The 13,215-nt window shown below is 36.5% G+C and overlaps 1 protein-coding gene across 1 annotated transcript; it reads right to left on the bottom strand.

Annotated features, from left to right (window-relative positions):
• LOC126832865 (circadian clock-controlled protein daywake-like) lies at window positions 1–8,625 on the bottom strand. The gene is made up of 7 exons (XM_050563885.1): window positions 8,409–8,625; window positions 8,038–8,338; window positions 2,567–2,659; window positions 2,316–2,463; window positions 1,663–1,796; window positions 1,444–1,593; window positions 1–1,283 (listed from the first exon to the last, which is right to left on the bottom strand). The coding sequence occupies exons 2-7, from the start codon at window positions 8,138–8,140 to the stop codon at window positions 1,126–1,128; spliced, it is 786 nt and encodes a 261-aa protein (XP_050419842.1). The 5' UTR covers window positions 8,141–8,338; window positions 8,409–8,625; the 3' UTR covers window positions 1–1,125.
• Window positions 8,626–13,215: the final 4,590 nt, after the last annotated feature.

Below are 13,215 nucleotides of genomic sequence, written 5' to 3'. Positions count from 1 at the left end.
CTTACTGTTACAAAAATATTTTTCGTTTAATATATATTATTTATATCGAAACTTTAATCTTAGTCTAAAACAAAAAAAAATATATAGGGTTAATTGTTCAACCTTGCAAACAAAGTTCGTTGGTTACCCGCGTGGTCGTGCGGCTTGTTTTTATAGTAATTTTAATGAGTATAATATATTTTAAAACATGTCAAAAGAAAAAAAACAACTTTGAACGCACAAGTTTCTGAGTTTAAACATGAAGACCGCTGAAAAAACATCAACCTACAAATGGTTGCAAAAGACCAGCTAAAAGCATAAGGGACTCTTTTGCCGTTTAGACAATATTGCACCTACACCCGACAGCGCACGTTAAAAATAATATGCATTAAAATAGTATAATAATAATAATAATAGATATAGGTAAAATAAAAAAACAAACAATAAAAAATACAAGGCTAGCGATTAGTAAGTTGTATAGATGATGATAATAATAATAATTATTATTTATCGTTATTACAGCTAAAATATTTTATAGGTATGTATAAACTAATATTATATAGTTACTTATATGATTATCATGAAAAACAAATTACATTCGTATGCACCTATTTACATAACATAATGGCAGAACTATCATAGTGTACTACGCCTAACGTCCATAGTGCGATTAAAACAGAAAATATTACATTAAATACATTAAAGTTTTGTGTGCGGTAACTTAAATAAATATCCTATACATATACATATTATTATTATATAAAATACAAATTACACATTATGAGAATGAAATCGCTTAAAAGTAACATTAGATTAGGTTTACCTACCTACGTTCATTCGGAAGAACGTTAAAAATAAAAACAATAATAGTAATAATAATGCGTTAAAAAAAAAAGGCATGTATTTAAAAAAATATATAATTAGGTCACTGTATAGTATAGGTACACCTTGGTCGAGGTAATTAAACTGGACGACGCTGGTTGACTTTGTGCGGAGGAGGGAGACCTAATAAATTTATTAGATATGAATTGGCAAAAATAAAAACATGACAAGACAAACAAATGTCTAGAGAGCTGGCGAGTGTTTGCGATTAGTTCGAACGCACTTGTAGTAGGTACTCCACTCGTAAGGTCTATTCGGTCCGGTCTATTCGGCGTCCTTAAGCCACACCTTTAGCGGTATCTGCAAGAAAGCGTTATTCAAAAAACTCTTGAAGTGCTTGCCGATGGCTTGAGACGCAGCGGGCTTCATCTCTTCGATTATCTCTGCCGAGTTCTCGTTCAAGAACACGTTCATCGCTTCGCCTGTAACACAATCAAGTTGTCCGTCACTACCTTATCACAACGTCCACGGACCTCAAGAAATTGTGCTATAAACCCTCTCCCCTATGACTGAAGCACATTGTGCCGTTGCTCTTGACGCCAGCTAAGCTGCTCGCTCTAACTGTGTACAATTTTTTTTTACCTATGACGTTTTGCCTGTTGATGGAATCTTTGATTTTGAAATCCGACTTTTCCAATTTGAACCCGATGCCCAACCTCTCGGTCTTCATGAACAACACGCCCTCTTTTTTCACTTCGACTCCGTACAATTTGGCCAGCGCCGTTACGTTTTCTGCAATATATAATAAAAAAAACATTCGTGAAAATTTGCACTTCATTAGCCACAGTTTGTTTTACTGACCGAATTGTGCCCAAAATTCTCCTCGGCTCCTGACCGGCAATAACAGTACATTGCCGTTGACGTCGTAGTTACCGGTGGCTTCTATGTGCGGGATGAAGAGTCCCAAGTCAATGCGATACTTGTTCATGTCGCTCCTGTAAAACAGTTTTAAATTAACTTAGTCATCAACATTATAAGTAGCTAGAGATAAAAAAAGTTATCCCTTCTTAAAAGACAAATCATCCCAAAGAGCAACAACATAGTTTATGTTCAACACACACACTCTATGTATTTGAATAACTTTTTAGTTCAAAGCTTTAGAAATTTTATTTATACATCGGCTCTTTGTCAATCGAAAAAATGTATGACTAATTTTCAAAAATTGCAAAAATTTTAAATGCAATTTTGATTATATCTTTAACTTTCATTGGTTAATGGCTATAGACTATCTTTAGCATCTAGGTTTACTGCAGAAGTAGACTACATATTAAGATCAATGCCAGATTAGATATCTCCCTACACTTCATTTCAGATTCGGGTCAGCTATAGACGTTTAATTGTAACTCGAAAGTCCATCCGTTAATATCAGTTTTTTAGTCTACGGGTCCTACAGTTGTCAAGTGGTTTAATCGATTGGTTAGTTATCGCGGTATGATAAAAGTTTATAAATTTACCGGACGTTTAACACAGTGTAATTGCTGGCTCCGTGTATAGTCATGTTGCTCAGTATAGCCCTCACCCTGACCGCTCCGTGACCATTCTCCATCTGCATTTTGGGTATGACCAAAGGCTCGATGGGCGGCACGGTCAGCTCATCGATACCTGCAAGGGGCAAATAAATAATATGAGCATAAGTGTGTATTCCTTCGATATCTAATGGCAATGGGTGTCCACAGTGATGTATCTTATAGACAAGGCGTATTACCGTTGATGAGGTACGGTCGGAGGTGGTTGAACGTTTCCTTTATGCAACTGTTGAGTTGTGCATCTGACTTGCGACACGAGTGAATGTATTCGGCTGCAATAAACATAAATAACGTGTAAATAAATACATTTTGACAAAGCACACAATAAGAATGTACACGTCTTAAGTAATGATGTATTGTGTTCATTATGTTAGTGTCACAACGGTGTCGTCAGTCGCGGCAACACCGTTTAAGTGCAAACATAGACCTATCTCCTCACCCATCCAAGCTGACCTTAAACGTCAATATTATCATGATCGTCGAGAATGTTAGAGTCTAACACGAGATTTTGTTGTATTTCCAACAACAGTTGTGCTGTATACCTATCATATGAAATACCCATCGACAGTAGTGTATATTATTTTCTTATAGGATTTCGCGCTCAATTAACTTCAAAAACCATATCAGATCATAAACAAACGCTTGGGCTGGGTTTATCGAGTCTATATTTAATATAGATTGTATATTATATCAGTACACCGTTGTTAAAATAAACGTACTCGTACTGTGTTAACACAATATATGTTGTACTATATGATACAATAATCGGGATTAAATAACGTGAATTGCATGGCCTTAATTAATTTAATTATCTTATCCGAGACAGTTACGTTAAAATAACCAATTCTTTGTTATTAATTAATTATTACATATGTACTCTTTAGTACACTATATTAAAAATATCATCATATCACGAACGAGATAAAAAATAGATTGTTTTAAAATTGTTCGTCAATTTTTTTAGAGAGATGTTGAAGAAAACTAGAGAAAAAATCATCCACAAGAACACATAGGTACAAAAATATATAATTATTCACTTGATCTACTATAAAATTGTGTGAGTCACCCCTACTCTTTTGATTCTTACCACTTCGAATAGGTAATCTTTTAAAAAGTGCCTTGTTAATTATGTCCAGGATCATAATATTAATAATACTATCATTCGTCCGGTAACAGATGACATACCGAATTGGACAGGGGCATTGTTTTCCCGATTATAAGCGTGAAAAACAATTTGAGGAAAAACGCGTATGCCGTTTTATAATAATAATAATATCTGGGTCACGGCCCGTGCCGGTTTTGTTATCTCGAAAGTAACTTCCAGCTTCCTACGGAGCCGAAAAGTAAAAACCCATACGGACATAGTGCGCCAAAGATCATTAAGACGATTACAATATAATAATATATGTGTTGTACGCCGTCCAAACCAAGACCCGATAATTATTATTATTTAATATATTGTTTTATTATTATTATTATTATTTAATAGCGTTGTTGGCCAAGCGTGTTATATGTAAGTTATATTTCCTTTGGAACGTTTATCCCGGTCGCGTGGCGCCGTTCTCTCTCTCTCTCTTCCTATCTCTCCCTCCCAAGTCACACCGTGTAATAATTAAACAACGACCGCATAAGATTATTTAATTATTATTATTATTATTGTCATCCCCCGTCGTCGAAGTCTCCAGCACATTCGCACGGTTTCACTTCTCTCGCCTTGTATACATCACGCTGTACGACACACACATGCACACGAGTATTGAGTAATAACAGTATTCGCAACAGCTGTCGCTTTCACTTTCCCGCAAACGTCCGGTCGCACTACCGTTTCCGGTCAACGCCGCCGTCGCCGCCGCCACTTGTCTTCGGGTCCGCGCGGGGAAGTGAAACAAATCCAGTCGTTGTTTGCCCTCCTTTTTTTGGGCCGTGCCGAATCCAAAAAAAAAAAAAACTGTCGCGACATCATTGTCGTTATGATAAAATTGATATTATCGTTTTGTATACAATATTATGGTCTTATTGATTTTCGCACTAGCCCTTGACCCCGTTAAGACGGTGTAAACAATACTATATTATATACTCGGTTGTGTATATTATGTGTGTGTGTGTGTGTACCAATAAGGCTCGCTTACCGCCTGCGACGCAGACAATACAACTTATAGTCTATAATAATATTAGGTATATTCGATACGCAATGCGATTGTGTTGGCCGTCGCATAATATTGTACTATTATGACGTTATCCCGTGTACACCGGGAGGGGAGGAAAGGGAACGCGCGATGACTGATGTCCGAAATCGATTTTGTCTTGGCATCTTGGACAAGAAGTCTTGGCGACCGACGGCCGAGACGTTACCGCCGCTGTACCGCCCGTTGTTATTGTCATGTCGGTAAAACTATATTATTATTATTTATTTGCATGTATTATACATCAGAGTATATTGAGTAATCCGTTGTCGCGCACCAATCTAACCGAATCGGCGGTGGCGGTCCGACCGCTATTGCCACGGTAGGTAATTATTATCGTGTCAACATGATACGGTAACAGTGCTGGTACTCACAGGGCGTGTATATATTTCGGCAGACAACACCAAAATATCATAATATTACCGCGGCCGACCGGTCGGGGAAGAAGAAGTAAAAAATATGTTTTATTCGTCTTTAGGGGCAACGACCAACGACAGTGGAGACCGGAGAAAGTCGGACTGCCGCTTTCAAACGGCTGACCGGGGCAACATAATAGTGGTAAAAATAATATTAGAACCGGGTCCATCATAATAATGTTATAAGCGCGTTACAATGGCAATGCACCGTCCGTACTCATTGCGTCGTGTTAAATAATAATTATAATATAGGACAGACACCACTTGTGTATGAACGCGGATTGTCCATATTAAAACGCACACCTTAGTGCCAAGATAGTGATCAAGATTACACAAAAAAGCCACGATAATTACTACGATAATTTCTTGTGTATCATCAATTGGGCGAACAAGTCGCATACATAAGAAAAACCAAATAAATAGCCAATAAATAAGTTATTAATTTTCTATTATCGTTAATATTAAAATAATTACCTCGAATTGTTATTATTTGTGCATATGATTTCAACTCCTAAACAATGTTATTGCAAAATATATAAATAATTAGATTTAAAAAGTAACAGCATCATATTTTATTCTTCGTTATAATGATGATAAAACAAAGTTATAGGGTCAACGCCAATGATAATTTGATTCAATTAAACGCGATTTCCGTTAAATAAATTGTAGTTTTTAGTTGAATATCGCATTATGGAAATGAAACATTTCAGTAATGAGCATGTAATAATACACTCGATTTTTTTTGTTATGAAGAACTTTAAATGTACACAATAGTCACAGTTAGATTAAGATTTTTCTGAGAAATTTTCCATACCAAACCTTAAAAAAATACCATTTTTTTTATAAAGGTGTAGCATTCTCTTTTAGGTTTTTTAGGTCTATTATCTACCCTAACCTAATCAGTTATTTATCAGTAGGTTCTTGCGGCATCTACAACCTATACCTGGAGTTGGCAAGATAATTTTAATATCACTAGGACAGCAGCAATAGCTATAAAGAAATAATAATCGCATTAAATACTAGCTGGAATTTTTAAATTTAAGATGATAAACGTGACTTTCCCTAGTTAGAATTGATAATTTAATGTTTTACATGATTATACAGTCAAACATTTTTAAATGTATATCGATAGGAAAATAACGTTGATATAAATGTAATTTTACATTTATGATTTACCCACATCAAACCTGGAAGGCCAAACAAAATTTAGTACCAAGGTCCGATAAATCCATCAGTGCATGTACATTCTCAATTTGACATTGGAATTTCAATTTAAAAAAATTACATTCCAATCAGTTTTAACAAATTAATAGCATCCAAAAACCGTTTTATTGGGACAGTGCTCAGATACATGGTTTCTACTCGGAGTTGGAAATAAACTAGAATTTTTAGGATTTTCAAAATCCATTAAACCGCATTAAGTTTAATCTCTTTTTTAAGACATCATGTATTGCTTGTGAAATATCACCTGCAAATCCTATATGTAATGTATGTTCGTTGGGATTTCGATTCTAATAATACAAAGTCGTTTGCGGTTGTTACGAAATTTGAGAATAAAAAAAAATACCGTAATTTTGTATTTATATAACAATTAGGCAAACGCAATACATGTGCACGCGTCAGTAAACAGAACAGAACGCACCAGTCGTATCGTCTCGTGCACACAGTCACACTTAAACAGTGTGTAATGTTTGCAATACTCGCAATAACCGTACTTAAACAAAACGTCATTTTTTTTTTTAGGACACCGTCGCCATTGTTCGGTCTTTGTGTGTTTATAATCGGATTTTGAACAGTTTCGGTAAACGTCCACAAGGTCCTAAGCCTAAGCTATAGCTGCTAAACAATTTCGGCAGGTGGAAAACACCCCCAGAGATTTTTACAATTTTGCACCTCAAAAAAAAAAAAAATAAATCCATGGTATGCCACCAGGGCCAACATTAAACTATTGCCTTCTTTACCCCCGATATGACTCAAGCCACTTATGTTGGTTATAACCATATATGATATGGGCAAAGAAGAATCAATGCGTTTCAATTGTGAATATATTATATTAGTTTGGTTGATTGTCCAAGTAATTTATAAATGTAGTTTATAAAAATACATCAAATTATATTTTACAATTTTTTCCATTCATTGAAAACTGTGACATTCTTGCCATATTCATATCATGATGTAACGGTGCAGGGTTTTACTTGACTCGTCTTGCGTTTTTCTTTCGCCCTGGGCCTCTTTAGGCCGATGGAAATGACTCTTTGCGACCATATACTTGACTAGACGGGACCCAAGAAGCCCGGCGCCTCGAGAAGAATCATTTTAACCTATTTCCCTGTAAACTTTAAACAATCGCCAGACCTTAGCCACCGCACTTATTAAAATAGGGACATAAGTACAGGCGCGTTGCTCTCGGTCGGTCATACCGTGTTCGATGTGACTCTGCACAAATGGAATAATGGCTACGGTCGTTTGTTGCATGGCGCTGGCCCACACCTTACCGCACCGCGGCGTTGTATAATACTTTTTGCGGAATACTGTTGTTCTCGGTCCATCAACTCCACCGGATTATCGTACGGCCGACAAGCGGAAACCCAATATTATTGCGTTGCGGTTTGGCGACATTCCGTCATAGGTCCGACCGCTTCGATTAGTGTTAGTACAATATATTATTATGATTTCCCCAACGCCTCGTTACCGATTATATTACTATATACTTGTTTCGAAATTTGTCACTCGTTTGTAAACGCGCGACAAGGTCCAAGTGTCGTCGACAAACGAGTAATAGAAAATCAAAATACATAATGCAAAATATAAATATCAATTATAATCCATTCAAAAGCACGAAAAATCTGTAACCGCGCATACCTCAGACGGGTTTCTTACAATAGGGGTCGGCTGCCGAAACAGAGTAAGTAAATTTGCTGTTAATAATAGCCCGTCTCAATTCGATGGGGCCAAAATCGCATGTGGTACAAGTGTGCACCGGGGACTCTACCCCTTTCGCGCCGTGTATTCTTACTATGTAAGGGTAGTTAAACGATAACTGGTACTCACGGGTGGCGTTAACGGAGAGCACTGCGTCGGCCGTCCTGCACAGTGCGACGGACAGCACCAGGAACGTCTCGAGGACCCGGAGATCCGTGTAACGCGTTACCATTGTAACGTCTGTGCTTTTCGTAGATTACCGCCGCTTTGGTCTGAAGACGTCTACTGCCGTTTGCTTCCTGTTGCCAGAAGGTGTTTTTCCACAAAACACACACACACACACACTCACAAATGCCAACAAAACCACTGTATTATTATACAATAAAGGATACTTCCCGCGCGCTACGTTTACGCCGGCCGACACCTCATGCTACAAAGGGGAAAATGTATTGTGAAAAAAACCTTTAAGACTTTTTAAAGCGAAAGATCACGAAGGTTACTTGATATTTTCAACTGAGACGCGTCTTCTTGTATGGGTCATATATGTATAATAGTATTAAGGTTGTATCCGTCGACCGGGTGAGCGCTGCCGCAGTCTATCCTGTCTCAAAACTCGGAAAACTCGCGATAGATACTATGCGGTTGTTGGATACTATATGCCGTCGAACGTAGCTGGTGCGGTGGCGTGCTCGACAATAGTGAAAGTATCCGGCCGCCCGATGGGGTCGCGTGGCGTATCTGCGTCTCTCTTGTGTGGCGGTATCCCTCCTACCCCGACGGCGGCAGTGGCGGGCGGCTCCGTTGAACGCGCCAGATCTTTCACGCGGCACAGGTCCGCTCAACGACCGCGGAGCCCGCGCGCAGGCTTACGGCGGCCGTTGCGTAACACTGGCGCGCGCACTTTACTCCGCGGGCAGACGGCTGTGGCGGCGGTGGCTGTAGCGCGCGGAAGGATGCCGCGGTAGGGCCGACGGTGCGGTGGACGGACGGACGACGGTGGCGTGATGTTGGCGGCGGCATGGAGGTTATTATGTCACATCGCGTCGCAGCCGTAACCAAAGTACCGGCGATGGAACGTATATTATTCTATGCGTCCGGGTTACATCACCGACCGCCGCCGCCGCCGCCGCGGCCAACGAAGAAGACAACGGCAGCGATGACGACGACATGGCTGGCCGAGCAAGACGACTATCAAGGCCGCGCGATCGCCTCGGGCTTTCGAGGCCTACCGCCGTCGCATCAATGCATCGTTTTCTCCACAAGTTTAAAATACTTGTGTGTGTGTATATGTACATACATATACAATATTATATAGTATTATAGGTACATTCTGGGGCTATGAGTCTATCTAAATTGTTACACTCGTCTCTTGTATATAATAGTATCCCCTCGCCCTTGTGACCCACGTAGGAATATTTAAAGGGCATAGTCGATATCCTAGGACCTAGGGCCTAGGTCATGGCCATTCTTACAAATTTACAGGGCGTAAAAATTAAGCTATACAAATCGGCTGGTTAAATGCTTAACAATACTTTATAAAATTAGGGACTACTCGTATACTTACATTTAAACCATAACACAATATATTTGGATTTTTATTTATTAGATTATCAAACAAGAAGGATGTGTCATATGTTATTACCAAATATACCGTAGACAGACAACATGTATGTTAGTGCACAATATTGATGTAATACAAATTAATTAATCTACGTTAAATTAAATTACAATAACACCTTTCAACATGCTTAGGAATTTATGAATCACTATTTTCCCCATACAAATGATGATGACTAATGATAATACTAATGATTGGGCCGAAAACCCTTCGACTTCCCAGTCTTCAAATGCCATACAATAATACTAACGGCTCACTATTGTTTCTCAATCAAATAAATAGCGTAATTTGCATATTGTCAAGTCTTGTGACAGAATTGGTAAATATTTCTTGTGATTTTTGCTTAATTGTCTCAGAGACCTTAATCCTTAATTAACCTTCATCAAGTGCTAGATTTGCTACTTGGAGACCATCGACCTTAAATTTTTAAATAAATTATACTAGCATAATCTATGATATTGACCTAAAAACTGCGGTATTTCATAAATGCATATCGTTTGCCTAAAAAATATTCAAAAAGGTTAACTGGATTTAAAATGAAATGCCGGTAAAAGAAATCACATGTACCATTATATCTAGTAGATCATCCCATTTTTTTAATAATTGAAATTTGATGTGCGATGATATTAACTACTGTTTAAGTAGTTAATAGGTCAATGCGGAGGACGCAGTTGTTTTTTAATAAAAACATAAATTATAAATTAAATTAGCGGTTTGCCCTAAATACCTATGTGCGCACTACCTACGCATGCGACCCTGAACAAATTGGTTTCGCAAAATTATTATTATCTTTTAAAATATCCGTGGAAAAAATATTTTGGTCTATACTTATTATCATATTGTAAACTATAATTTATATTTACACTTGTGTCTCGATAACGAGACATAAGTGCTGTGACCAATCGCACCGTTAACGATAAATGGTCGGTCAGTATTGGAGTGATAATTGAGCGTTTAATAATGCTTGTCAGGTGCACTTTTCAATCTATTAAAAGTTAAAACAGGAATCCAAAATCACACGGTTTCGGTCGAGAGACTTAGTTATATTCAGTATTTTGCTGTTCTTAACGCAGTTCAATACAATATCCTTTTTTCAATATTGACACAGAATTAAAACAGCGTCCAATTCCCGACTATGAGGTGACGTCCCTTATGTATATATGTATATAATGTATGAAAAATATTAACTACTTATTTGGGCCAGGTCATTTTCAAGTGCAACTTAAAAACAATACATTTTACAAACAATGAATAAATATGCATGCGATAGGTATAACACTTATTAACCCGCATTACGTTGTGTATAAAATAAAACTACAAAGAAATACAAACAGCTTAAATATGTAGTCCTGTTTGAGAGTGCATTTATAGCCTGTTGGCTGTAGAGAATTCAGAACATTTTGCAGTGTTACAACTTATGACTGCCGTTTAAAAAAAAAGAACCGGTTAAACATTTCTACAAGGAAATAAAATAAAGTTTTTATAGAAAAAAATATAAATATTGTGTTTCCTTTTTAATGTCCTGTGTGCCATAATTTTGTGTTTACTTTAAAAAAATAGCGTTTAACTACCAGAACGTGACTGTCAATTTCTGAACGTTTGATAATGCGTATATTATTTAATGATAAAAAAATCCTTGAAATTAAGTAAACATTTGCAAATTATTAATTGAATAATTTTCTGCCTACGAGTAGGATATGACACACAGCATACTGGTATGTGCTCCTTGTTCTGGATCTTATTGTGAAAATCCAAGTGCGTCCAAATTTAACCCTTTTCACTTGTTTGAAATAGCGCCCCTGAAATTTTCGATCGTCTAATCGTCACTTTTCAAATGATTTTGTCTGTATACATGTGTAAATATCGATTAACTACTATAATTCTCGTAGACATTATAAACATTTAATGTAAGTAAGATAAACCACAAGGTTGGATACCTTGACAATGTTTTTTATGCTTTTACATTGACATTGTTAACGTCTCAACGTTTGTAATCATTGCTCACGATATTATAAAGAAAAAATCTTGTCTTTCCAACATTCCCACATTTTTAACTTACGCTATATGCTGTCATGCAAACTTATACATAAGCAAATATAAAACATAACTTGTTTATGGTTATTGTGTGTATAAAAAACAAGCGCATTTTAAAATTGATCTTATCCAACCAAGTTGACAATATCTCCTTCCGCCCAATTTACTCATTGTCAAACTCCACTAAAACACATTTAGTTTTCTTAACTTATGATAATTAAAATTAAGACAGAAGTATACTAGTATTGCAAACATCTCTTTCTGGGTACTTTCATGTGAATAACATTGCACCTGTATAGTAGCTAAACATGATTACCTTGTTTTCTAGCTATAATACTTAATGTTGATAAATGCACTACGTTATGTACATTTTAAATAACTGATAATTTAAGGACATTTTTAAATGACATAATTTTATATTGATTACATTAATGTTTAATGATCTTTGAACATTTACTGTTATAACTAATATACATAGCTTGCACAAAAAAATTGTGTATCGCGCCAATTTAAAAATGAAAAGTTAGCATCAATAGTAGATATTTTTGGTAAAATGTATCAAGTATATGATGTCAGAATTACAAAACGTTCATAACCAATTAAAAATATGTTAAGCACGTGCGGCTTGCTGAAAATGAAATTAAAATAATATTAACGTTTATCGAGTTTTAATTAAGGCACCGACTGCGAACTTGAACCGTTTTCGATAGTCGACCTTTTTGCAGATAATGAGAAAATAAATGGCTATTTAATTTTGCGAATAATATTCGAGAACAATGCGTTTTCGCAATCGTTTCGATACGGCCAATGTTCGACCGTTATAAATTATTATGGAACGTTAATTTTGTTTCTTAATTAACATATTAAACGTTTGAAAACCAATCTAGCGCGTCAAGTCAAATAAAACAATAGCCCACGGTAGACATAATATTATATCAATACTATGTGTACTATAATTATGATATATTACTGTATAATAAATTATAAAGGGTGTCTCACGTCTGTATTGCCAAACGCAACCACAAACTTACTAGCTTTCCAAGACACCGCCATTCCTTATAAAAAAACAGTGTCCTAAAAATAACGACAACCGGTCTAATTTGTAATTTCCCATAAGAACACTGTCGAAGGTGGTATTTCACCTGGATAAAATTAGTAAACATTATACTGTCTTCTACCCTACCCAGGTAAACGTCTAAAGTAGGTATGTAGAATCGTTAACCGTAACCAGTCATAGCGGTTTTCAGTAGCTCAAGTACTTAAAAAATGTATTCGGGTAATTTCCAAATTTAGCATTATTTCATAACGTACTGTGTAACAGGTAAAATATAAATATGATGTAGTCGCGGTCATGTCAGGCGGTACGAATCGATTTTGCCATCGTCTTAAGTCTTAACTGTGTGCATCATGTCATTCTAATAATTGCTTTTTTTGTGCAACATTTTTAAATATTTTATTTAGGTGTAAAAAAAAAATTCTTAGGTCCTGAGTACCAATGTAATAATACAAACAATTTATTTATATAATTTGAGTTCCCAGCCCACTTATAGGTAGTTAATATGGCATGATCAGGTGTGGATGAAGCGAGTTTTCATTCCCATAAAAAAATACACAGTACAACAAAAACATTATGGTTAATGTAGGGATATAATTTA

Source organism: Adelges cooleyi, unplaced genomic scaffold (assembly GCF_023614345.1).
Source record: "Adelges cooleyi isolate 19-005CV unplaced genomic scaffold, UGA_ACOO_1.1 ACOO_flye_CR_arks_rails_tigmint_CR_PRNA_167, whole genome shotgun sequence".
In the NCBI taxonomy this organism is placed as follows: Eukaryota; Metazoa; Arthropoda; class Insecta; order Hemiptera; family Adelgidae; genus Adelges; species Adelges cooleyi.
The sequence above is the reverse complement of the archived record's forward strand: the minus strand, read 5'-3'. Positions and strand labels throughout refer to the sequence as shown.